The 24,834-nt window shown below is 39.1% G+C and overlaps 3 protein-coding genes across 5 annotated transcripts; all 3 read right to left on the reverse strand.

Annotated features, from left to right (window-relative positions):
- Nucleotides 1-372: 372 nt before the first annotated feature.
- On the reverse strand, nt 373-8,121 carry pyroxd1 (pyridine nucleotide-disulphide oxidoreductase domain 1). 2 transcript variants are annotated; one of them, XM_087787870.1, is made up of 13 exons: nt 7,858-8,121; nt 7,698-7,778; nt 6,707-6,826; nt 5,384-5,512; nt 5,136-5,209; nt 4,627-4,823; nt 4,460-4,557; nt 4,230-4,323; nt 4,037-4,152; nt 3,420-3,542; nt 1,609-1,746; nt 1,397-1,486; nt 373-581 (listed from the first exon to the last, which is right to left on the reverse strand). In XM_087787870.1, the coding sequence occupies exons 1-13, from the start codon at nt 7,927-7,929 to the stop codon at nt 423-425; spliced, it is 1,491 nt and encodes a 496-aa protein (XP_087643996.1). In that variant the 5' UTR covers nt 7,930-8,121; the 3' UTR covers nt 373-422. The 2 variants fall into 2 exon arrangements, with proteins under 2 accessions (XP_087643996.1, XP_087643995.1); XM_087787869.1 differs by having other exon boundaries at nt 4,460-4,823.
- Nucleotides 8,122-9,928: 1,807 nt separating this feature from the next.
- Nucleotides 9,929-12,200, reverse strand: iapp (islet amyloid polypeptide). 2 transcript variants are annotated; one of them, XM_087787851.1, is made up of 4 exons: nt 12,061-12,200; nt 11,687-11,798; nt 10,396-10,524; nt 9,929-10,337 (listed from the first exon to the last, which is right to left on the reverse strand). In XM_087787851.1, the coding sequence occupies exons 2-4, from the start codon at nt 11,758-11,760 to the stop codon at nt 10,163-10,165; spliced, it is 378 nt and encodes a 125-aa protein (XP_087643977.1). In that variant the 5' UTR covers nt 11,761-11,798; nt 12,061-12,200; the 3' UTR covers nt 9,929-10,162. The 2 variants fall into 2 exon arrangements, with proteins under 2 accessions (XP_087643977.1, XP_087643976.1); XM_087787850.1 differs by having other exon boundaries at nt 11,687-11,776; nt 12,061-12,199.
- Nucleotides 12,201-14,422: 2,222 nt separating this feature from the next.
- Nucleotides 14,423-24,803, reverse strand: slco1e1 (solute carrier organic anion transporter family, member 1E1). Its single transcript, XM_087787849.1, has 16 exons — nt 24,165-24,803; nt 22,847-22,961; nt 21,959-22,100; nt 21,508-21,640; nt 21,313-21,437; nt 19,011-19,157; nt 18,837-18,935; nt 17,868-18,098; nt 17,622-17,786; nt 17,352-17,547; nt 17,118-17,283; nt 15,679-15,863; nt 15,538-15,602; nt 15,336-15,453; nt 15,104-15,260; nt 14,423-14,561 (listed from the first exon to the last, which is right to left on the reverse strand). The coding sequence occupies exons 2-16, from the start codon at nt 22,931-22,933 to the stop codon at nt 14,538-14,540; spliced, it is 2,040 nt and encodes a 679-aa protein (XP_087643975.1). The 5' UTR covers nt 22,934-22,961; nt 24,165-24,803; the 3' UTR covers nt 14,423-14,537.
- Between the last annotated feature and the right edge of the window lie 31 nt (nt 24,804-24,834).

Raw genomic sequence — 24,834 nt, forward strand, 5'->3', positions numbered from 1 at the left:
GGATAGGAACACAACAATAGACGCTGACACGAGCTGACCAGCGTCGTCAAGACGCCGGCTGAGGCACATAAGAGCTCTGGTTGCTATTTAGGCTGAAATATGATCAAGACAACATAGCAACAAGTGTGTGAACTTGAAAAATCTGACTTTCTACATGAACGCTCAACATACTACAACACATGTTTCTAGTTTGTGCTGAAAGATTTAATTCCAGCCATGTTAAGATTGTTGAGAGCAGGTCAGCAGGAACCACATCTTTACTCCTTTATTCCTGTAAACCACCTGAGATAACCTTTGGCAAGAGTTCCCATAAACGTCCTCTCACAGGCCTGTTAGTGAGTTCCACACATGAGCCAAAACTTTAAAGTCTGGATCTTACATTCCACTTCTGATTTACAACAGCCTTTCTCAAAGTTCAGAGCTCAGTCAAAGTAGTCCTCAATATCCACGTCAGGATTGAGCAAATCCTCTCCATACGGTGTGAGGTCCATCTGGTTCAGGATCAGGTTCTCAAACGTCTCCTCGAGGTCCGTCTCCCCGATCAAAACTGCGCCCACCATACGTCCCCCGCTGAGGACCACCTGGGACCGAAACAGGTAAAACACCAAGAAACGCTTAAACACGGTCAAACAGGTATTGTGGTAAATATAGTTATATATTTATGCTCTTTTACAGTCGCTTAAATGCAACACTGATAATATCAACAAAATAGTTCCAAGATATGATTAGCACTGTTGCTACATTAGCCAAAATAGGTCCAGAATGTTGCGCTTCAGTTAAGCTAGGACAAGATCTGATGGGTTTGTACATGTGAGGAAGAATAAGCGTCATAGCGACAGCAAAGATCCAAACCCTGCAGCAGCAATTCAAGTTGCATCTAAGATGCATATATTATGTTCCTTTATCATTTTTGGAAAAATGAATGAAGGTGAACGTCAACGTACATCAACGTGACGTTGATAGTATTTCTTGCCTGTCAAGGAGATAGTGATTGCTGGTGTTTCCCTAAAAGTTTGGTAAAAATAAAATACAGATAATTAAATCTGCATGCGACATTGACAATGTTGTATATAAAAAAATATATTAAATGCAACAAGAAGTTGCAATTCAGATGCTGTATCACATTTATAAAATTAGTTACCAAGTATGAATGAATAAAATCTATAATTTGACACGGTCGCATGTCTTTGATATTTTTAGTCGAACCATTTTACAATTTCTTGAGTCCACAGGCAGCATCCACACACAACAAAGGCTGACTTTACTGGCTAATTCCAAACTTACGTTCCTCCATTGAATCACGAGGCTTATTTTTTAGAGGCCAGAGGCATTTTTAGGAAAATACACGATCATTAGAAGAATCTTATCCCACTGATAATCATCGTATGTTATTCACCTTAACATACTCCTGTCCTTTAGTGCAGCGCAGCAGCAGCTCGTGGTTGGACCCCAGACCCTGCCCATTGAACTTACCCAGAAGAACCACCTGCAGGCAGAACCAGAGAGCGGAGGTTATTATGAGATTAAGCTGAGATCAGAGAGAACTGTTTTAATGATTGACCCTGTGGATGATTCATCAGAGTGAATGTTCACCCCGTCTTCACTCACTTTGTAGTTGAAGAACTTAGTGATGTGGGCAAAGAGTTCGAAACAGAAGTCCAGCTCGATCAGTTCCGAATGGACTTGAGCCACCATGCAGCGTGCTGCGTACCAGCCCATCTGACGCGCCTGTGTCCACAAACGCATCTGGAAAAAAATCAAACTGATCAAAAATTGTTTCCTTCAACTGAGGGAAATCTCCAAAACTTGAAAATGGTCTTCTCGTTTAGACTATTGTAACAGTTTATTTCCCTGTCTAAACAAGAAGGAGCTGTCTCACCTGCAGTTAATACAGAACTCTGCAGCGAGAATTATGACTTGCTTTAGTAGAAGAACTTACATTTCCCTGATCCCTAATACTCATCAGGATCAACTTTAAAATTCTGGTTCTTAATTTAAGAGCTATTTACGGTCAGGCTCCTCCTTACATCACTGATCTGATCCAGCCTTACACCCCAGCTCGGGCTCTGAGGTCTGTTGATCAGAATCTACAGATGGTTCCTCGCACACGGTTCAGGACCAGAGGAGAGAAATCCTTCCAGGCTGTTGCTCCTAAGCTTTGGAACGATCTTCCTCTCTCTCTGCGTTTGATGGAGTCTACTGACTCCTTCAAGAAACATCTTAAAAATGTTTTATTCGTGCAGGCTTTTTCCTAATCATCTTGGGGCTGCTGTGTTTGTCTCTATTTTGTCTTGGCCTTTTAAAGTTTTCTAATTTGTATACATTTTTAACTATGTATCGTCTTGTGTCGTACTTTGTGACCCTGATCTGTGAAAGGTGCTTTACAAATAAAAAATAACTTACTTGCTATGAAAAAATAGTTTGAAACCTTCTAGCTTTATGTCTTTTGTGTTTTTTATGGAAACACAATTTTTTTTCTTAAGTTGCTTCCTCCAAACATAGTCTATTGTTTAGGGCGAGAGATGGGTGAAACCCTGAAAGGGGTCGCCTGCCTATAAAAGGACATATATAGACCAGCCACCAATCATCTACACATCACACCTAAAGACAAATGACAGTGGGGTTTTTTTAATCTCGTTTAGCATAGCCACACCTGCTGTGATTTGTCAAGCACCAATGTTTGTCACCGTGTGTCATCAATCCAGGAAGTCTTTACCTTCAATGGACTCGTTTTGTAAACAAAGCAGGGCGTGATAACAACTGGCTGGAAGAGGAGTGAAGCCATTATAACGTCATAATGTGCTCTGATTTTGTAACCTCTCGTTCGCCGAGATTTCAGACGGCGAGAAGTTTATAAAGTAATAAGTTCAAAACATCATGAAGAGGGACCTACTGCCGCTTGGAGAGGAAAACTTCAACATATGAAACGTGTAAGTAAGTCACAAGAGTTGGGTTTTCACATTAGTTGCCCTTTAAAAGATAAAGCATTACTTTGTTAACCACATCTGAACCACCTGACATATCAGATGTTGTGTGCTTCAAGTTTTTGTGTAAATAAAGTAATGCGGCTCACATGTCATGATAAAGTCAACAGTAAGAAAAGCCGGATGTTCTCACAAGAATAAGCCGCAAATCAAGTGTTAAATATAAAGCTGCTGCTGCAGATATCATAGAGAACGTACATTTTGTTATTATTTTTATTGACCTGTTCTACAATTATGCTAGTTTGTAACATTTTAAACATTTAGGATGGGATTTTTATGAGGGGAGTGTTTGTTTTTTCTTCCCATAGTTTAAAGACAAACATATATTAATTGATGAACACGTTGTCCTTAGTTTCCCAAGTCATCATACATTTATGAAAAAATAAAAAGTTCATTAGTTACTATAAACAACTGCAAAAGATCACCCGTATCTACCTGCTGCCACAGAGGACTGTGTTCCCAGCATGCAGTGCACACATCCCCTGCTGCAAAGACGTCAGGCTCTGATGTCATCATGTGGGCATCAACCTGGAGGCCACCGTCGCCTGCTAGAAGAAACTGGGCACAAAAAGATCAAAAGTTATTTTCAACCCAAAAAGAGATGTGATATTTGATTACTTGCTGTAGATGTGACCTAGATTAAAGTGCTGAACTAATTAAAAATGCTTCTTCTATTTTATTTAATTGTTTCAATTTAATATTATCCCATCTTTCAGTGAAACTGTAAGAGATTTAAAAAAAAAAAAAAAGTTAATTCACTATTAAATGGCTTTTATATAACGCAAAGGCGTGGGTGGAAAAGATGCCTGCTCTGACACCTAGTGGTCATTAAAGGTAAGGGCAGAAGGTATAAGCTAAATTCTTTTGCTGAAATTCTCACATTAATGTTATAAATGTTTTATATTTTAGTATGTACAGCCACCACAAAATTCCTTTATTGTTTACATCACTGGCAAAAAAGGTTTCTGATTCTGATATTGTTCACGATGGTTAAATTAGCTTACTTTGACAAAAATAATTATTAAAGATACAGAGCATTAGTAATGACTTACATTGTTGCCATGGAGAAAAGGATCTGTGTTGGGAATAACGCCAGTAGCGCTGACCACGAAGTCGCAGCCAAACATCTTCCCGTTGGTCAGCCGGACAAAAACAGGCCATGATCCATCTGAGAACAGAAAAAATGATCAATAAACACTATGTGATAATAGTAACAGCAGATATCTCTTAAACCAGATAGATAACCAGTTTCAGTTTTGGGTGAGAAATCCAGCAACTCATCAGTGCAGAGTATATTTTCCACCTCACACTCATATTCCACTGAGACTCTTCGAGACACCTGAAAACACAGCAGTGAAGAACAACAGCATTAATACTGTTGCAGATCACACAGAGTTCTTAGAGTGAGAGTTAAATCAGTTAATAATGACATGAGTCTGTGATTCCACACGAAAGCTAGAGATGCTTAGTCTCACCTGTTCAGCTCCTTTCAGAACGATTCCTTCATGCCAGTCTGGTCCAAGAGCACTACCAGACTCTGTTTCACCATCTTGAGGTCCTCTTAAGTTCCTGTCTTCAAGCAAAACATGTTCAAATATAGTTCTGTTAGTGATCTTTGAAACAACCCCCCAAAAATCCGTACCAGCTGTGAAGACGTGGGATGCCCCAGTTGAAGCCTCTTCAGTGGTGTAGCGCGGTCTCTTACAGGGGACCAAAGTCTGTGGTTTCTCTGCATCCAGAGAAGGAATAAGGAACTGAGCTGCTCCTGCATCGAAGAAGGTGTTTCCTATGGCTTTGTCCTTCACAGCCCAGACCACGTCGCAGCCCTCCACCTCAAACCTTTGAGTAATCACATTTTTTATTTTTTGTACATGTTATCACATTTTTAGTTCACAGGGGCGACATAGCTCAGATGGTAGAGTGGTTGCCTGCAGTCCAAAAGGTTGCAGGTTCAATCCCAGCTCCAGACAAGCTTGTGTCGTTGTGTCCCTGAGCAAGACACTACCCTGATTGCTCCTGATGTGAACTTGGCGCAAGTGTGCATGCCTACTCCCATCAGTATGTGTGAATGGTTGAATTTCCCCTCGCGGGACTAATAAGGGATTCTTAAAAAAAAAAAAATAATAAAATTAAAAAAAAATGGAGACTCACACTAGTTCTAAGGCGATCCCTCCGTTTCCCACAACAACGATCCTTCTAGCTTTGGACAAGCGCTTCTGCAACTCCTGACAAAAGTGAAACATTTGTAAAGCAGGTGATACAACCATAAATAACTTATAACTAAATATAACATTTAAGCTGTGATGTGGTGATTCTTCTATACAACCAGATGCATTAACACATGAGCAGGTGAGCATCTTGGATTGCTTTGCTGACAACGAATCATGATGCAGACGTACCTGGGCACTGTCCGTGTCTCGTATGCCTAGCACGTACGGGTTTTCTGTAGTCAAGAGTTTGGGTCTGGCTCCGCTGCAGATGCACAACTTCTGGTAACTGAAGATTTGACCATCCACCGTCTTGACAGTCTAGTAAATTCAAACATGTCAGATTGGAAATATACAGTCGGGTGTCAACTAAGGTAAGCTCCTTTTTTATATATAACTGCATGAGAATGTTTTCTTTTAAATCAGGATAACCACCTGGATTCTGGTTGGCATGATTTTCTTACCATTCTAACTCGCATAAAGCCTCCCATTATGGATGTTTAGTGTCATGTTGGAACACCCAACCCTGCCTGAGATGCGGCTTCTTGGTAGAGTCTTGGACATTTGCCTCCAGAATCAGTTGGTATTTGAACAAATACATGTGACCTTCCACCTTAATAAGGTTTCCAGTGCAAGTACGGACTATAAAACCACATGGCATAACAGAACCTCCCTCAAACATTACAGTAGAGAACATGTTCATCTGCTGGTATGTTGTGATTGTCTTGGGCTGTGTAGAACCTGTTGTTCTGACCATATCCCTCCCTTTATGTCATTTGTCCAGAACACTATATTCAAGAATTACCATAGTTTATCCACGTGTTTTGTCATAAGTCAGATGTTGTCCATTTGTCTCTTATCTTGCTGGTATTTTTTTGATCTTCCACATCTTTTCTTTCCTTTTCTTTAGTGCCCGTGTCTTTCAATTACATTTTACCTAGTCTGCTCCAGAATTATGCCCCTCTATTATTTGACATTAAAGGTAATCGGAGAGCTGTTTTGATGTTACCATGTTGCCAGGTCACTTTGGACACTAAGGGTTAAGAAACAGTAGCTCAAATTCAACCTTTACTATTTAACCTCTGTTGTCTGTGAATTTGTGCGTGTTTTAAACAATACAGTGAACTTGGACTTATGTTTATACCTTAAAGGTTTTAGCTATTCTAGCAATGTAAACATAGTAATATTAAAGGTATCCCATACCAGCCTGCTTTTGTTCTAAATACTTTGATTTAACTAAAAACATATGCTTTCATTCTGAAAATTTTCTGTATTTCTGATACTTGTAATATGTGTGAGAAGAAAGCTGCCAAACTGAAGGAAATACAGATCAACAATTGTAGTTTATAGAGCATAAACCTTTGCATCTGACTGTAACTATAGAACTACATATCAACTCTGGAGCAGACCGCATTAATAAAAATGTCCACTTGGAGACACTAGTGGGCATCATATCACAATAATGATATAGTTAAACCTTTATAATAATAATAATAATAATGATTCTTCTCTTACATGTGATCGTGTGTCCAGTGACTGGACAGCAGAATGAACGACGGTTAGATTCGGGAATTTATTTTCCAGGACACTGGATGCTTGCTCCTCCACGTTAAATTCTTCCAGCGTCTTAGACACCTGGTGAAGTGAAATATAAAACATCTATTAATAGATGAAACACACTGAACAGTAATGTGGAACAACTTGACAGACAAGAAAAAAAACAGGTGGACTAAACAACTGACCTTAAAAAAACAACTCTTTAGATTAGATTAAACTGGAGTCATTAAGTTTTAATTGTAATTTAATTATGTTAACGCTTAAAAAAGGAGCTCAAATGCAGAAGAATATTTACACTTGTCAGACACAGAGATTGATAAATAACAAGAAAAGATAAGTTTACAAAGAGGACATAAAAGATAATATCTATATTACTATTGATTACAAAATAAAACTAGATTACTGACTTGAATGCGTTATTGTCAGGGTGGGGTCTGTGGGGTCAATTTGAGGATTGCGTCTGTGACCAGGCTTCTAAAATAAGGGCTGTCATTTACAGGTGGCAGAAGACTCTTCTTTTAGGTGAAGCATCCAAACATTTTCCATTGTTGAAGGGAAGGATAAGTGGTGTCTTCAGTCACAAGGACACCGTCAGTATTTAATGTTGATGAAAAAGCTGAGCGGAAGAGTGCATATTTCAATCTAAGGATAAATCTATGTGCCTACTCTCGCTCCGGTTACAAGCTTTGGATCAGAGTAGCCAGCTGAGGTGCCTCAGGCCTCTTTTTAAGTTGTTTGCTCCCAGAGGAATGGCAAAACAGAAAAATAAATAGTTTGAATTACATTTATTCAAAATTCTGCTTACGTTTGTGATAAGTGTACATGAATATGTGGTTAATATACCTTTTTGTGTTAAATTATCTTGGGTATAGTTTCACCATGATAAACAGGTATTGCAGATGTTTAAGTTTTCGCTTTAAATGTCTTTCAGCTCTCTTACGGTTCTGACCTGTTTGTAGTTGGTCACCGTCTTCACCTGCTGACATGCGGTGATGAGAGCTACGTCAGCTGACGGAACCTGCGACGACAACTGTCACAAACAAAGACAAATAAATATTCGTTGTAATTAAAACTGGGTCTCAATTGTGAACGAGATTCTGAAGAACCACCTGCTCCACACACGTCACTCCAGCTATGCCTCCTCCCACGACGACAAACGTGAACTTCGTGAACGCTTCCATCGCTGCTAAATGCTAAGCTAGTTAACGCCTACCGCCCATTCATCGTTTTATAACGTAACACAGTAATACTTTGCTTAGCGTGGAAACACGATTGAAAGAAATATACGGTTGGAAAGAAACCAAACTTGTTCAATTGGTACAAAAACCTGCTTGTTTTCAAAGCAAGAGTCGCGACACGAAACCACTTCCGTGTTTACATTTTCTACGGAAATCCAGAGGTCAAAAAACTACAATAAACCGAAGTTTTAAAATAACAGAGCTCCATTTGTTATGCTTAATTAAATTAGGAAATGCTGAAAATGGTATTTTAGTTTTTCTGTTTACACTTCACATTGTCTGAATGTAAACATTATTATAATTTTTTTCATTGAATTTTCTTTCTTTTCTTTCTTAATCCCTTTTCAGGGTGTCGGTGAGGCTTGAGCCTATTCCAGATTCTACAGGCGAGAGGCGAGGGACACCCTGGACAGGACGCCAGTCTGTCGCAGAGCACACAAAGACAGACAATCATTCACACACACTCATACCTATGGACAATTTCCCCAAGTTCTCAATCAAACAATTCTGTGTTTTTCCATGTTTGCAAGCGACCGTTTGTTTATAATGCAGCAGAACCTTTAATCTCGGAGTCACCCAGTCTGAATTAGACATGAAATCACATCCAAACAGCCGCCAGAGATAATTATTGAGGTGATGAACAACTCTATAGCTTATTCATGCTGAAGTGTCAATCTGTGATGCAAAAAGTCTGATCTCGACTCCGTCAACAATTACTCTCCTAATGGCTACACTGTTTTTTTTGATGAATCAGCAAAGAGCAGGTACTTGTCCTATTTTTGTAGAAGCGCTGGTGTCAGGGTTTTTATCACAAATGGGAATATTGATGTCAGACTGTGAGATGATGGGGTCACCTGTAATCAAGCTGGGGTTAATGCTGTGCGTCATCATTCCTCCTCTCCATTTCTATTACATTAACCTGAATAACCGCCTGGAGGAGACAGTACATGACGGCCATGGAGTACACTGATGTTACCACACTGTGGTATGAAAATATATGAATCCTTTGGCTCTGTTCTTGTTGTCTGTAAAGGTCAGGTACTTAGGAACGTAGATGTTTCTATTACACGCTGAGTCCTTCATCATGTTACAGTAGATATTCTACTGTTGTAGCTAAAACATCGAGCAGCCAAGAAAAAGCGCCTACTCTAAAGAATGTGTTCTTTATCCAATGTTTACAGAGAGGAATCAATAATCAAAGTTTATTATAGACAAAGATGTTATATTATGGATGATAATATGTCACATAGCTTGTTAGTTGTTGATTACTAAACACAAAAATGGGCACAAAAGACGAGCGTAGTAATCGTGTCAGTGCAGCAAAAGTCTTGTTTACACTAAATAAAGACTTCAGTAGTCACAGTAACATCTTTGTGTACACCTTTTCATGGATCAGATTGTTTTCATTGTTTCAAAAGTTTATTCTTATTGTTTCCCACTCCCTGTTCCCTCTTAGAATATCACCATTCATCTGTGATGTGTTCAAGCATTCACTCAGGCTTTGAGTAGTGTCAGTAAGATCAACACAAAATGTAAACAGGAATTCAATTATATTAAGATTGAGAAGGTAAATTTGGTGTGAAACAACCTCTCGGTGGCCAACTTTAGAATTCTTGATAATGATAAGAAACTCCGAGTTATTAGATAAGATTACGGCTCATGACTAATATCTGGTATTTCATCACATGAACTTCCATGACTGTCAAAACCGTCAGGATACTGACCTGGCAAAGAATTAAACCAGGATATAAAACAGCCACAAATATTTTGCTCATAAGAAAGTCAAAGTTAATCAAATTGCATCAGAAAATAAGCTTAATTAGATAAAATACCATACATGGCTCTTGATGCTAAATGTCATGTGTGTACAAATCTAATAATACTCTACCAGGACTGTTCCTTCAATCATTTTAAAATACCACTTAGACGTTTATGATTTCTCATATTTTATTATTAAATCCAACATCTTGTTTATGCAACATGACCATATTTTATTTCATGTTTTATAATTTGCATTCTTGATATATTCACAACATGCCATTTTAGACTGATGAAAATAAACCATGACACAAAAGGCACTGATTCTTCATATGTGAATGAAAGGGAGCACTTGTCAGTATTCCCCAAATTATTGTTGCACAAGCTGGTTATATCATCAGGACACTGGGAGGTGCTACTAGAGCGGCAGGTAGCCGGGTGGCACCAGTAGGTCCCTCTTGCCGTAGGTGGCAGCTCCCACGTTGGTGGGTGCGTAGACGGTTCCGATGGTGTTGCTGGACCGCACCAAGAAGTCTGCTAGCCGCTGGGTGACGCACGTGGCTGTGTTGCACTTCCTCTTTTCTATGTGGTGACTAACAGATATTTAAACATCAGCGTGGAGGACATGAGTCACAGAGGATGTTTAAATACCTGTTCTTCGCTCTGAGCCCTCGTCGCGGTCGCACACCCAGGAGCTCCAGGAAGGGATTGGACATCAGCCCAGGATCCAGCCAGCCGTCTGGTAAAGCACTTTCCTCCTCACTGGAAGAGCTGAAGTACCTGAGGGGAAAAGGGTTAATCCATCGTTCACACTGACAGCTGATGATATCCTCTTCAAAAGATTTACCAGCCAGAGGGGACATGAAAAAGTGGGCACTTGGGCACAGAGAGTTTCTCAGTAGAACACTTTTCTGACAATTGTCTTCCACCTCCATCTTGGCTCCTTGCAAATATCACTCCACAGGGACCTTTGCTCAAATAGATTTGAAATTTTCTGAGCTCTGATGATGTAAAGTGTCGAATGTAGTTGCTGAGACACATATTTGATTCTTCTCACTTTTCAGCCTCCTGTTCAATGTGCATATATTCTTGATGCCAGACTCATCAGAATCAGAAACTTGTATTGCCAGTGTTGTGAACACAACATGGGATTTACTTGGTGTCAGTACATTTAAGAGAACAATAAAAAAATGAAATGAGATAGCACACAAAATAAGCAATAGAAAAGCAGATTTGAGCACTAAGGCAGGCATTGTGAGGCGCTCAGGTAGTTACATTTTTTATATAGTTTTCGTTATTATTTACACAAGCTAAAAAAAGTATTCCAGGAATGAGGCCACAGGGCAACAAGATGAACTCGATGAACAGGAGGGAGAGTTTAGTATGTGTCAGTTTCAAGTTCAATAAAATGTTGGAGGGTCAGTTTCTAAGATCCGAGCAAAGTTTGAAAGCAGTTCACCATTTTGTGATAAAGAGCAATAATAATGAAAATAATATATGAAAGTTATCTCAAGGATTTTATCTGTCATGTCCTTTCATAAGAAGACTATACAAAGATTATATAGATAAGGAATATAATCCCCTTAAATAAGAAGTAGTATTATTTCAGGTGGTACTAGATGATAAACATAACAATAAAACCCAATCTTTAGTTCAAAGATCCAGACATGTTGATGTCAGTTCATATTATTTATTTATCTCATTACTAAATCTGTTTCAAAATTCAATCAGTCATCATTTGTATCATATATTTTGTACTACCTTTGTGTAGTAAATCTGTCTTTAACAAAACCCCAAATGCAAGTTAAATATCTTACATAGATCTGATGGATGAAGAAGAAAGGATAAATATGCAATATCAACAGTATCTATATGTGTCAGGAATGAACTTAAAGGCTATGGAAATGTCATTGAAATGAGCAGAACGGTCAAACACACTCACCTGTGGCTCGGGGCGGCAGTTATGAAGCGCAGCAGAACGAGCAGGAGAAACACGGGCAGCCTCAGGGGGAACATCTTGTTCGATAATCACCTGGATCGGCAGATATAAAATCCTGAGCAAAAATATTAAAATGTATTATATTTTGTTTATTCTAACCAGATTTTTTTTTTTTTTACAAAATGGGAACTAAATGAATAAATGAACTAGCAAAAAAGAAAAGCCTTTGCAAAATGAAAATCAAGAGCTGCTCGAATCAATAGATTTTATAATAACAATATCGGTTTTAAAATGGAAAATAAAACATGATAATTTTGATTGGTATCAAAAGATGTTTTCACAAAACCATAAAAAGTTTTTAAAAGAGGAAAACTTACGTTTGGGGCTTCTCTCCAGCAGCAAGCGGCTCCTAGTCTCTCTCTGGATCAGTCCTTCGTTTGTCACTCACAGTTATACTCTCTGTTCAAACCACTTGTGACATCAGCTCTCTGCTATAACGCTGGGATTTCATTCACAGACACTCGTGAGGAGGAGGAGACTGGAGAGATGGGGTCTATGGGGGTGTAGGGGAATCCAAATGCGTCTAATAAAAGTAATTTGTTTCTATTTCTGGCCACTCCTCTGGACGTCACCGTCATGATTATCATAATCACTGGTGGGACTGAACCTTCATAAACCCCCACTAGGGACAGTCTTTTGTGTTTTAGTTTGAGACCATTAATGAAGTCTAGGGTCAACCAACTTTGGCGCCACGACCCCTCTCTGGGCTTCAGCCGAGATCTATAATGCATGTGGTGACGAATTTGTATCAATTATGAATGTCGTCTCATTAATTAAACTAGTTGCAAACACCCACTAATGAGGGTGTTTGTATAGAAGAGTCACATTCTATTGTGTATAAACCAAATAAGCCCAGACACAGGGGTGTTAACTCATAACAAAAACACAGTTACGTGCCAAACAACATTTAAGTTTTGAAAATGTCAGATCAGATTTGGCCCTTGATCCTTGAGTTCTACACCTGTTCACCAACACTGGACTCAAATAGCAAGTAAGGGCAGCAAAATAAGACAGGCATTAGAAATGCAGTCAATAATGTTATCAAGCTAAGCAGTCTCAGCAAAATAACTAACCCTGACTGGAAATCAGGACGTGCAGATTTGAACTTCTTATGTCACAATTGGAATATTCCATACGGAAAAATACAATGTGAAATGCTCTTCATGTTCCTGGCGGCCTTTCTTGTAGCTAAAATGTCACTCTGCAGGTTGCTGGTAAGTGGTGGTTCTCTGGCTAGCAGTGATACAACAGAGCGCTAATGGAAACGTAACAACTCCGAAACACACAAAGATCCAAAGAACACCCCCGTGAGCTTCCTGTAATCTCTCAGTGAAACAGGACGACCAAACTGTGCTGCTGACTTTTGGGGATTCTGCTGGCAGATGGCTGTGACAGCTTTGTTTATCTTGTTGCACTTTTGCATGATGTGTACACAAGTAATTCATGAACTTATTAAACATTAAGAGGCTTTAGTTTAATGGACAGAAGTGTCAGGGGAGAGAAAAAAGAAAAGAGTGAGAGAAAAAGGTAGTTGTGGGTGGGAAGTGTAGGACTTAAAATCTATTCTTGCCATTTGAACCTGAGGGAAAACACCAATTTGTCATGATTATTACTCCATTTTTTAATTGTGCTTAAGAAACAGCAACATCGTCATTGACTTCTTAGTTGTTGCAGAAATGGAGCACGACGCTGGACGGGAACCTCGGTGATTTCACTTTTGTATCGTAGTGTATCCTGTCACATTGTATGAGGTGTGTTATCACTACTGTGGAACACATTATTCGCTTGCTAAAATAACAACATAAGCCTCGCCGGCTAGCTTCTTTAAAGAATATCTTTAAAAATAACTGCTGCTGGTAAAAGTCCTTAGATTTGATTAGGATTGATTCTATTCATTTGCGGATAATGTCACAGGCCTGTCATGGAGGAGTATAGAGGACCATTTACACAAAATAATCAAATTCGATTTAACTTCTGCAAATTAAGTTTTATGAAAAATAAACAGTACTTCATAACCCTTGTGTGGATACACAAACACATCCCTTAGTGAATGAGAGTCCCTCAATATTTGTCCTCAATTCTTGCTTGTTCAATTGAAGCTCAACCTACAGAAGACTCCCTTCACTTTCTGAGACCCTTTCACGCTAATTATTTGAACATTATGGTGGCTGAATTGGGTCTGAGTTGGGTTGGGGGTTTAAGTAGAGAAAGCTTCACCAATCAGGCTGTACTTTTCCACACAACCCCACTAGCCTGTGAAGAATTAATTGGCGACTTTAATTAAAGTTAAAATCAAAACAAAGCCATGTATAAAATGCAGACCATAAAAGTGAACTGAATAACTAATCGTAGATTGTGTCTCAAAAGACAGTTAAATTAAATGCTTTTTTAAAAGACCAATATCAAGTTTGATCACAGGTAAAATACATTTAGCTATACAAACCGAAGGCGGCCCATACATCGACACTGGTGTTGTGTATCTCTTTTTGTCGTCATATACATTCACAGATGTCAATAGCAAGAATTTACTTTTGGCCACTGCAAAGATCTTTGTAAAAAAAGAAAAAGAAAAGATTTATGATGGTTCAGTAGCGGTACATCTTGTCAATATGTGTTAAAAAGACAAAGTCTTGTTCCCATACCACAATTCATTGTATCATTTGCACTGTGTTCTTCTAGTTATTACATTCACATACTGCTCAATTACCAGTCTGTCTTTTTTCGAGTCCGTCCTCTTGCTGGGTGATATTAACTGAGCACTGTCCTGAGACTGGTGTGTGAAGGGGACTCTCTCTTAAAGTACTTTCTTTTCGTCCTCCTAAAAGATAATTTGGTCATTAGTCCTTCATTCCGTTTTTCCATGTGATGTTTGGTTAGATCAGCAGCTGAAGTGAAGAAGTTCAGACTTCCTCCTCTTCAAAAACCCACAACAGTACTTCAAGGGTAATTCTAAAGGGGCTCCCAGGTCAAATGAGAGATATAATATCTGCAGCAACTCTTATCCCGATCACTTTTATCCATGGTCTTGGTGCGTGTAGAAACACAGATGGACTAGTGATAGATAGTTTTTCTCTTTTAGCTCACCTCAGTCAGCGAGACTGAAGAATCTAACTGTCGAAAATTCAAGTCTTTAGCACTTGTATTGTGTTTGGCACTCGTTCCTACCTGAAACAAACCACATCTTGTATCTGATGTAAAAATCTGGTTGTCTAAATAAAAACTTCTGAAGTATCCCCAAGATGGTAGAAAATCCATAGTCAATAACACATGGCTTAATAAGTACCGGCATATCTATACATTTATATGACATTCTAAGTGCATACACTTACATTTTAAGGACAATGGGGCCTACTAACTCACTTTTGTTGTTCCTCTCAGATCTGGTGGCCTCTCAAGTTCCATTGCTTCTGTTGTTTTTTCTGTCTTGCCATTTTCTCTCATGAGGACTACTATGAGAGCAATGAAGAAGAAATAGGAGGAGCCGGTGAGACAAGTGATCAGGCCCAGGTAGGTCAATCTGAAAGGCAAAGACTTGAATATAATCAACTGTCTCATTGTATATTAACACTGGGCGTTAGTTTCACTGCATCACCTGTACATGTTGTTATCGTAGACGTGACAAGCCCCTCTGCCGCCACAGTCTTTGACGGACCACTTCAGACATGTTGAGTCGATCATGGATCCGAAATAGAGCGGTGCTGGAATACCGCCTCGGAACGAAACATGTAAAACATTGAAGATATATTGAGTAAATACATTTTAGATACAGAACAACCAAGTGCAAAGCAAACTACCAAGAGTCCTTGTCACTAACATCAGTATTCCAATTGCAAGGGACTTGAGGTCAGCAGCGATGCATCTGTCATTGTAAAATAAGGACGTAATGTCTCAAGCATTTGGGGAAAATGATTTATGGTTTTGTCTGAGCTGTGAACCTTATGATGATCATGTATCCTGGAGTTGTTCCAAGGGCACTGATAAATGTGCTGAGAACAGACACGAACATATACGAAGCAAAGCTCTTCGAGCATCCTGCTGATGGTGGGCACCGACCGAGCTGTACTGATGAGCTGTTGAGGTCCGGAAAGAAAGATGAAACACATTGGCAGTCCTTGAATACCTGATGATAGAGAGATGGAAATATGAGCAGCTATCAGATCCAGGAGTGAAAGGAAGCTTTCGGAAAATAAATTGCTACTTTCTCAATGGCCATGCTATTATGAAATATCACCCCTGTGAACAGAATTCTGTTGGTTTGAAAAGTTTCCTGTAAAGATTTTTGTTTGTCAACAACAAACCTTTATTTAAAAAACATCTTATCTAGATTACAAATCTTTTTTAATTGTTTTATTTAATGATGAATAATATATTAATAGGGGGTTTACTTTATTTTCATGAGCTTTAACCACTGTACAAAGTTATTTTTTTAAAGCGATAACAGTGTTCTTCACCTCCCTGCTTAGGTTATAAAACACCCTCAGTGCTCTCTCAGATGAGCAGGACGAGATATCCAGGGAGAGAAAAGTATTTTTTGCAATGGTTCCTCAGATAAGCAGTAGTAGATAGATGAATGGAAAATAACATCTTGTTAAAATGGTGGCCACTAGCAGTAATTATTTTACTACAAACATCTCAAGTATGTCTAATAGGATACATTGAAGTTCTATTGAGTTGCTTGAATTTGGAACTACAAAATAAAGTTTTGGTGTATCCTCCAGTAAATCATTCACCCATTTTTGTTAATAACAGTGTAGTTGGGGGTGACAGTGACCTCCTGTGTGGAGTCCCAGGTATAACACTGAGCAGCAGGACTTTAGTCGGACAGAAATGAGTAACAGACTTAAACACATTGTAGGATTGGAAAAATGTTGATTTAAGATTGGAAATTATAACGTCAAACATGGAATACATCTGATGATGGGGTGCTTTAATATTTCACATGTTAATCAATTAAAATTTATTTTATATCTGAACTACAAAACCTGGATCTTCCTTCATCAGACAGTTAGAAAGGCTAGTTTGTAGTTTTGTTGAAAGCAAACCTTTTGGTGTTATGTGAGAAGAGTCTTTCTGGAATCTTGTTTAAGGTTCTTAGGAATGGAGCTGCCACATTTAATTTTAGTGGTTTAATTTTCAATGGTTTACTCATAGGGTTTAGGGCTTCAGAGATCCATGCAGAATGGTACCAACCACGTTAAGTGAAGCCCACTAGCTTCTCTTGATGTGGTTTGGACACGCTACACAAATGTCAGTATCCTTGACTTGATTTTCAGATGAAACACATTATAGACAGAAACAGTCTTGCCATTAAGTTTGCGTCAAGTATCAAACGAAGGATTTTTACTTTCAACAGCTGCTCTAATGAATGTTGTACCGTGTTCTTGCCAAATCCAGTGGAGTTGAAGCAGCCGGCCAAACAGGGTGAGATGTAGGTAATTTTATTATCAGCGCACACTGGGTCCCATTCATCGGCTGAGCAAGAGCATTCTCGGTTACACTCGGAGAACAGTTTGCGACTGTCGGATGTAATGTTTGGTGCTCTGGGTTAAAAAAAAAAAATCAACATCATTGATTGTTCCCAAGCTACAATATCCAAGGTCAAGCTCACCCGCTATATGAAACGGTGACTCCTGCCATAGGAACATTATCACACTTGGCCCCGAACTGCAGCAATGAAAGGAGAAAGGCAGTAAATGATGTTGCAAACACAAGCTGAGCGCTCGAGACCACACTCAGTTTATAACGCTTCATGATCAGCCCTCCGAGAAAGACCCCTAAAGCCACAGCTGGCAGGTTCAGCACACCTGAGGGATAATGCCAGATTAGTACGGTCGGATTTAATCTAACATCTTACATTGAACTGCAAAATGTCTCCAACCTATGAGGAAGTTGGCTTTGGCTGCAGACTGTCCAAACTGCTGTTCTAAGTATTTCCCTTTAAATGTGATCAGGCCGACGATTGCACTAAACCTAAGTATAAAATCGAAGAGACACAAGATGTAGGCTGGAGAGCTCAGCAGGCGCTTCAGGGATGGTAGAAATCCTGAGAGAAGGGACAAGTATTCATCAAACTTTAGCTAATATTTAAAGAGCAAGGCTGTAAGGAACAGAGTGAAGACCGAACCTTTTGCAATGTCCATTAGCGGCATGGGCTTACTGTAAGAGGGATCCACCATCTCCTCAGTTGTGTCCTGCACCTCTTGCAGCTCTTCTGTTTCACCCTCTTGCTTTGGCAGCGAACGAGGTAAGAACCAGAGAGGGACACTGGACATGAGGAGGAGGACGGCACCCACCAGAAAGCCCACCCACCAGGCTCCCACCCAGCGGGAATCTTTCGGGGTGATTGTTATACTGTCTGTAGGAAGAAATAGAGGGGCATTAATACACAGAAGGGTATTAAAGTTATATATGAACAACCTACATGTGTGAAACAACAGTTTGGCCACAAAATTAAGCTGTCTTAGGTTGTGACACTTTTTCGATTAGTGCTTAAACAATGTGCGAAAACAATTTCATCACAATCCTGTGATCCAAATCTTAGAGGTTTCTAGGCCAAACCTCCTAAGATCACTTCAGTTTCTACAGCCTATTCTATTAATGTAAGAACGGAAGTACAGATGCGTACAGAAGCCATAGAGAGCTAGAGATGAACAACTATCAACCTTTCAAAAGTGGATAAAATCAGATTTCATACCTTTTTGTTTACTTTTTGATGTTTTGACAGTTTTTTATCCTTGTCGTCTATAACCATTTCCAAAGATTATAACTTTACAGAAAGATGGTCTCAGTGTCTCAGAGACTTTGCTTGTTGGATTCATACTCGCAAAACAATAATGCTTTGCTTTGTTTCTGGTTTTGTATCATCATTAGGTTCCCTCACTGTCATTGATGGTTGATTATAACCTCCTATATATAGGATGGTTGAAACTAACCTATCCTCGCGCAAAACCTCAGCTTACATTTTAATCAGTCAGGACCAACCATGGATGAACAGGAAAAAAGGTCATAGTATTACTCAGTGGTTGAATTGAAAAGAGCCTAAACCCAGAAGCTTTATCACACCATTGTTGCTGAATGTCCTCTGCACACTCACCCAAATCCACAAATCCAATGTCAACATATAGATTTGCACAGAAGGATCCCAGGAGGAACCCAAAAAAGGGCCCCAGGAGAGTAATGGTTTGAAGACAGGCTGCCAAAGAAAAGAGGGACACACTTGTTTTAAAAAAGGAAGCCGGTGTAACTGGGATGCAAATATGTGTGATACCTATGTAGAAAGGGGAGTTTTCCGTTTTGGCAAAGTCATCAATGTAGGAGATACCAAGAGGTGTACATGGTGTTTCTCCAATGCCTCGCAGTGCATTGCCCAGAAACACGTAAATCCACATGTTGGAGCTGGCCTGTGAAATACAATCTGCACAGATCGGGATTACTTTAATAACCTTATACATATAAATGGAGAATAGAAATCATTCAAACCAGTGTGGCCACAGACACAAGCATCCACTTTTCAGGTAGGTTTTATCAAAGCATATTTGACCAAATTAACTCCTTCAAATCTGGCCATCCAAACCAATTGTCATACATTATACTATATTGGGGTCTAAAGAGGTAGAGAGTTCAATGATTGTCTAAGTTCTAAAGATGCTTAAACGGTCTGCCGGAGTGAAGAGTGTGGTGTGTCAACATTTCCAAAAAAAGGTTACAAGCGGTTGAGATGTTTCTATCCTCGAGTTAGGATGGTTTCTAAGGGCCAACCTGGTTTTAGCAATAATGTTGTATTTTTTAATGTATGCAACCACACTTATGAGCCAACAAGTCCAGCTGGGCGTAGTTAGGAAAAGGAGGTTGATGGCATCAATACTAATTCTCACAGGTATCTGTCATCTCTTCTTCATCAGCTTGTATAAAGACATGCAAGGTCTGCAACAGTTACTGCCCCGCTGACCTATAATAAATTAATAATGATGCCTGTCCATCTATACATGAAGACCCCTAGACAGCCAAGATTAGCATAAAGCATTCTTGATTAAATGAATAATATAATGACTTTAAATAAGCCATCCTTTAATATCAAACATCCAAATATGTTTTCCATTACTTTGTTACTGACATTATTCTTAATAAAATAGTTTCTCTTAGATTTGAAAAAGCTAAACTCTACATCACATTGTGAAGTTCCATATTGTGTCATTCTTTAACCAAAACAAACAAAAAAAAGGAACGTGAAAAACAACAATGGACAGTCTTCTGGGTGTATGACTCATAAATATTCGGGTTCTGAATGAAGATATATTACAAAGCCCACTGTGTGTTTCTTAAAAAAAGATGCAATTTAAATTAGGGGCAACTATTTCTTTCAGAAGTTTGTGAAAGCCCTCTGAAAGAATACACTGTGCACCTGAGTCAAGGCAATTTGTAATAACATTGATTCTCCAGCAACTATGTAGACTGTAGTTTTTTATCAACGAACATTTACCATGGAAGCAAACAAATCGTTATTGCAACATACAAAACAGTGTATACCAATTTCAGTTAAAACTGGAGAGACTTTGAGCTGAACAGATCTGATAAATTCCTGAAATGCTTGAAGTGAAAGCTGGTAATCTGTTGAGGAGTTTTAATCCATGGGAAAGTAGAAATAGGGCATAACAGACCCCTGTGTGAGGCAGTTAATAATGTTGTTGAGTGGCAGCGCTCAGGTCAGGGGTGGTTTTTTAGTTTCTTTAAGTGTAAAACAAACCAATGAGCAGTAACATCATAATGGCTTTTTCTTCAGAAAACAGAAAATGTATTATTCCAACTGGTGATATAATATACATATTTAATTGTTAAAAGTAGGGTTTTAAATAATCGATAATAATAATGCATAATTCATGATGATTAATGTAAAGCTGCACACATGGAAAAACTCCAGAGTCAACTTTTCATCTTGACACTGGCAAACATTTGAAAACACTGATTACACAAATATTAAATTGAATAAATACTTCTTCTCATTGAAAGCCTTTATAGCTTTTCGTTGATTCTTCTGCTTTACAAGCGACTTAGCTGAGATATCCCAAGGTTTTGCCAGGAGTTACCAAGTCTCATTTACCTCAAGACCCTAGAAACAGCATATTTGTTAAAGACTGATATGGAAAACCAGTTGTTGGCTAACAAGTGGAGAAGAATTGTCAGGACACTTTTGAAAAACTACTCACAGAAGGAACCTGAGATTGGCATTGGTCCAATCTTCACGTTTCTATTGGTACAATCATCTCTAAAGACAAGCTAAGATGTTGCAGTATGTTATTGTGACTACCTGAACATAGACAAAGAATTGGATTGCAAATGGGTTAATCCCATTAACATAACCCAATACAGCAGCCATCAAAATAGATAAAACAACACTCTCTAAACATGACCTACGAGAAAAAGTAGCTCCAGCATCACCCACGCTGTTAATGCACTGTTACGCTTTGCATTTGAGAAAATACAGAAAAGACAAACACAAACGATCATTACATGAATGAATATTTAAGCCTCGGGATCTTGTTTCAGAAAACAAATATCAGAGCCATCCATACCTTCACTGAGTTCCACTGGCGGACCCGTTTGGTTACCAAGAACATCTTCAGATAACTTTGGACTACATGCAGCAATGTTCTCAGTACTATTTAGAATACTGTGCATGAACGAGTCGTACTTGTATCTGTAAAACAAAAGAAATGTCATTCAAACACATTGGACAGTTGTTTTTAGAAATCATGTAAATTGATCACCTTCCCATGAAGAAGTGGGTCAGACCTGTGAGGAAGGCTCCAACAGACATGATGATGCAGCCTATTGCAATGAGTCTGGGACGATGCATCTTTGCTCCAAAGTGGCTGACCAAAGCGAGGAAAAATAGATTACCTGTATGCAAAAACCAAAAGGAAAATTATACATCAATCCTTATAGTCAAAATTACTGCCTGTCAAACCTTTTTTTTCAAATTCTGTAAATTAATCATTATCAGACATTGTGAACCAAGAACACTGTGAAAGCACACTCTTGTGCCATAAACATCTTACTTAACATACCTCAAAAATGGGAACCACGGTACCTTTAGTGTACCAGCTAACCTTATGTAAAAATTGTGTTAGGCCTAAGATTCTGTCTGGCTCTGAAAGCTGAGATCAATAAAGGTCCGTCGAATGAACTACAGTATCCATTAAACTAAAAATGATTTACCTATCTCAAAGCTGCCATCGATCAATCCAACATGTGTGCTGGAGAGGTCGAAACGTCTCTCGATCTGAGTGATGGAGCTTTTTATGTAGGCACCCAGCAAGGCTTTGGAGAAGTTGACGAAGGCCAGGGCCCCAATAAACATCTAGGAAAACAGCATGTTAGGGTGAGAGAAACACGCACCAAATTTTAGCAAGGGTTGTACAATAATCAATTCCGTGATGCATGTCTATGGCAGACTGATGACACAAAGATACATTTCCACATACTGAGGGAACTCATTAATTTAATTATACCATGCCATATACCAATCTTGTAATTTGTATTTGTAAAATATACCGTGGTATGGTATTGTATGAAATAATCTGTCTGTATTCTATTTGTTTAGGGCACGCCTGAGATTATCAGTAATACTGACCAGCGGTATCATGGGGAGACATAGCAGGGCAAGAGCTCTGCTATACAGGGAGGGGCGAGATTAAAAAATAAACAAGATTACAAAAAAAGAATCTAGACCTCACACACAGTAAAGAGAATCCAATGGTGATTTTTGTCTGCTCCTGTTAAATAAATCCTATTGAAAATCCCTTAAATAAACACAGTTTGACTCTCTCTTCCACTTGATTGATACTTTGTATGTGGGAACCTCCTGCCTTACTATCTTCTAATCCCTACCTTCTCCTCCCGTGTGTTCACGTTTTCTAACTTTTAATATTTGTTTCATAGCATTAAGCGTTATGGAACAGTGAAACCTATTTTGGGGAGTGTGAAGTGTGGAATAATGCAGTTTGCATTAGGTGTCATCTCTCACTTGTTTTCTTGACTGACCGAACAGGGAGAACATTTGTTGAACTTCCGCGACATTGTATACTGATAAGAAGGTGCAAGTACTTTGAGAGTGGCGACGAAGGTAAACCTTCCCGTCTTCTTCTCAGGACAGAGAGCCTGCTGGCTTGACATCTTGGAGTTCTCGTCCATATTTCTGGTGAATCTTGATCAGGTTTCACTGTAAGAAAATAATGATAAAAGTTAAAGAAGTAAACCAGTAAAACGAATTACGAATCCATCATTTCATCCTTCCACTAGCTTTTCTTAGGTTGCTGATTAGGTATCCTAAGTGGAAAGTGCCAGAAACTATCCTACACTTGTGTGATGATATAGAGGTCTTCCCTCAGGTTAACCGAGAGATATGTGTCCTGGGCCTCCAAGAGGTGGCAACCTCAACTGGCTTCTTGTACCTTGAGTCTCTCCACCTATCTTCAATTTTATTTCAACTTTCTGTCCCTTTCAAAAACTTGTGGCAGCAGGTCGGAGTACGATACTGTAGTAAATGGGTAAAAAAAAATACTCAACTTCATTCTTAGGCTCACCAGTGAGCAAGACCCTATGATACCTGAAATCCTCCACTCTAGGGAAGACCCCATCTCCAGTAAGGAGTAATACAATTGAGAGCTATAGTCTCCTGGGTGCTGATACTTTGAATAAGCTGAGTTACACTGTTCAGTTGAAGTCTTCCCAGTTCTGGCTTCTGAACTGGTAGACAGCACGAGAGAATGGAAGCAGGAATTCAGATGTCTTGTTCCAGTAGCCTATGTATTCCTCAGCATTTGACGCAGACCTTGTTAACCGGGCAAGGTCTGAGCTGGTTATGTAGGCAAGACTAGGCAAGTGTTTGTACAGATTTTTTTCCCTGACACTGGCCACACATGACTAAAGACACCACACCTCACACCAGAATGTGAAATCCAAAAAACGAGATTAAAGTGCCATGAAAACGCTTCAAACTGTCTTTTAATTGAACATTTCCACAATCTTTGTATTTAATAGAAATTACCCTTTCTCCTAACATCTTTAAATACTGTTACTTAATGTAGATATTGTGTATTTACTCATGTTTCAAAATGCACTGTCTGAAGTCAAAGTAAGTTAATACATCTCAGAGTGTTGCACCTGCTTCCTACTGTTCCTACTGGTAATTCCTGGTATCAACAAAGAAGAAAGATATTTAAATGGAATTCTGCACCTGAAGATATCGAGTTACTGAGTTGGATCTATGAGGTTCTACTGTTGACACTGTAACTTTCTAACAACATCTGATGAGACATGGATGTTAAAACATACCTCCTGGGAAAAGACCTTCAGTTATTTAAGAAGAGGGGTCTTCAGCAGTTCTAAACATATTTAATCAAATATAAAAACAGTTGCACACCTCTGACGTCTTCTTCTTTCACTCCTTGTTTTCCCCCAGAGCAGCAACGGTCCCCTCCAGAGTGTCCAGCCTTCCAGGATTCTGTAGAGTCGCCTGACAAAAGGCCTCTCATTTCTTCTCCAGAGCCGAGTTGGGCTGGTCCCGGATAGAAAGGGAGGAGGAGCTCAGACACTATTAACATAGTTAGCTGTACTGAGTTCTTAAAACAAGTCAAACAAGAATTCAGTAAAGTGACTAAAGTTGTATCTCAGCCCCCTGGCCATTAATGTCATCACAGAGAAGTGAGACTTGAGAGGGAAGAGGTAGGTTGGTAAAGTGGTGCGATTTCTTCCAGTCTGCAGGTAATCTCTTGTGTTGAGATCAGTCACGGATGAAAAGTTGCCATGGATGACAAAACACAGGTGTGTCTGCATAAATCAAGTTTCAATCCTCCACACAGGTGCAGAAAACCAGTGGTTGTACAAGTAGTTCCACAAATTAAATCTCTGAATCACACATGTCTGAGTGTGTCTCCTAAGGTACATTTTTTACTTAAATATAATTTTAGAATTTGTGAGTTTGTTAATTTGTAAATAGTTAGAAAAACGCTCTTGTCGGTTTTAAAACTTTAGGTTTACAATGACGATCAACAGGTTATGAGTAAGAAACTAGAGATGTCTGCATAAAGACC

This window comes from Callionymus lyra, chromosome 3, assembly GCF_982586985.1.
Source record: "Callionymus lyra chromosome 3, fCalLyr1.hap1.1, whole genome shotgun sequence".
Taxonomy (NCBI): Eukaryota; Metazoa; Chordata; class Actinopteri; order Syngnathiformes; family Callionymidae; genus Callionymus; species Callionymus lyra.

What these genes read in the sequence shown, in the direction of transcription:
- pyroxd1 (XM_087787869.1), bottom strand. Translation starts at nt 7,929, where the DNA reads ATGGAAGCGTTCACGAAGTTCACGTTTGTCGTCGTGGGAGGAGGCATA. An exon ending in GAGACACGGACAGTGCCCAG is followed by an intron (nt 5,210 to 5,383) that starts GTACGTCTGCAT and finishes CACTTTTGTCAG; the next exon opens with GAGTTGCAGAAGCGCTTGTC. An exon ending in GGGATCGCCTTAGAACTAGT is followed by an intron (nt 4,824 to 5,135) that starts GTGAGTCTCCAT and finishes GATTACTCAAAG; the next exon opens with GTTTGAGGTGGAGGGCTGCG.
- iapp (XM_087787851.1), bottom strand. Translation starts at nt 11,760, where the DNA reads ATGTTCCCCCTGAGGCTGCCCGTGTTTCTCCTGCTCGTTCTGCTGCGC. An exon ending in ACTGCCGCCCCGAGCCACAG is followed by an intron (nt 10,525 to 11,686) that starts GTGAGTGTGTTT and finishes TTTTCCCCTCAG; the next exon opens with GTACTTCAGCTCTTCCAGTG. An exon ending in GGGCTCAGAGCGAAGAACAG is followed by an intron (nt 10,338 to 10,395) that starts GTATTTAAACAT and finishes AATATCTGTTAG; the next exon opens with TCACCACATAGAAAAGAGGA.
- slco1e1 (XM_087787849.1), bottom strand. Translation starts at nt 22,933, where the DNA reads ATGGACGAGAACTCCAAGATGTCAAGCCAGCAGGCTCTCTGTCCTGAG. An exon ending in CATTGGATTTGTGGATTTGG is followed by an intron (nt 18,099 to 18,836) that starts GTGAGTGTGCAG and finishes TTCTTCCTACAG; the next exon opens with ACAGTATAACAATCACCCCG. An exon ending in GTCACCGTTTCATATAGCGG is followed by an intron (nt 17,284 to 17,351) that starts GTGAGCTTGACC and finishes TTTTTAACCCAG; the next exon opens with AGCACCAAACATTACATCCG.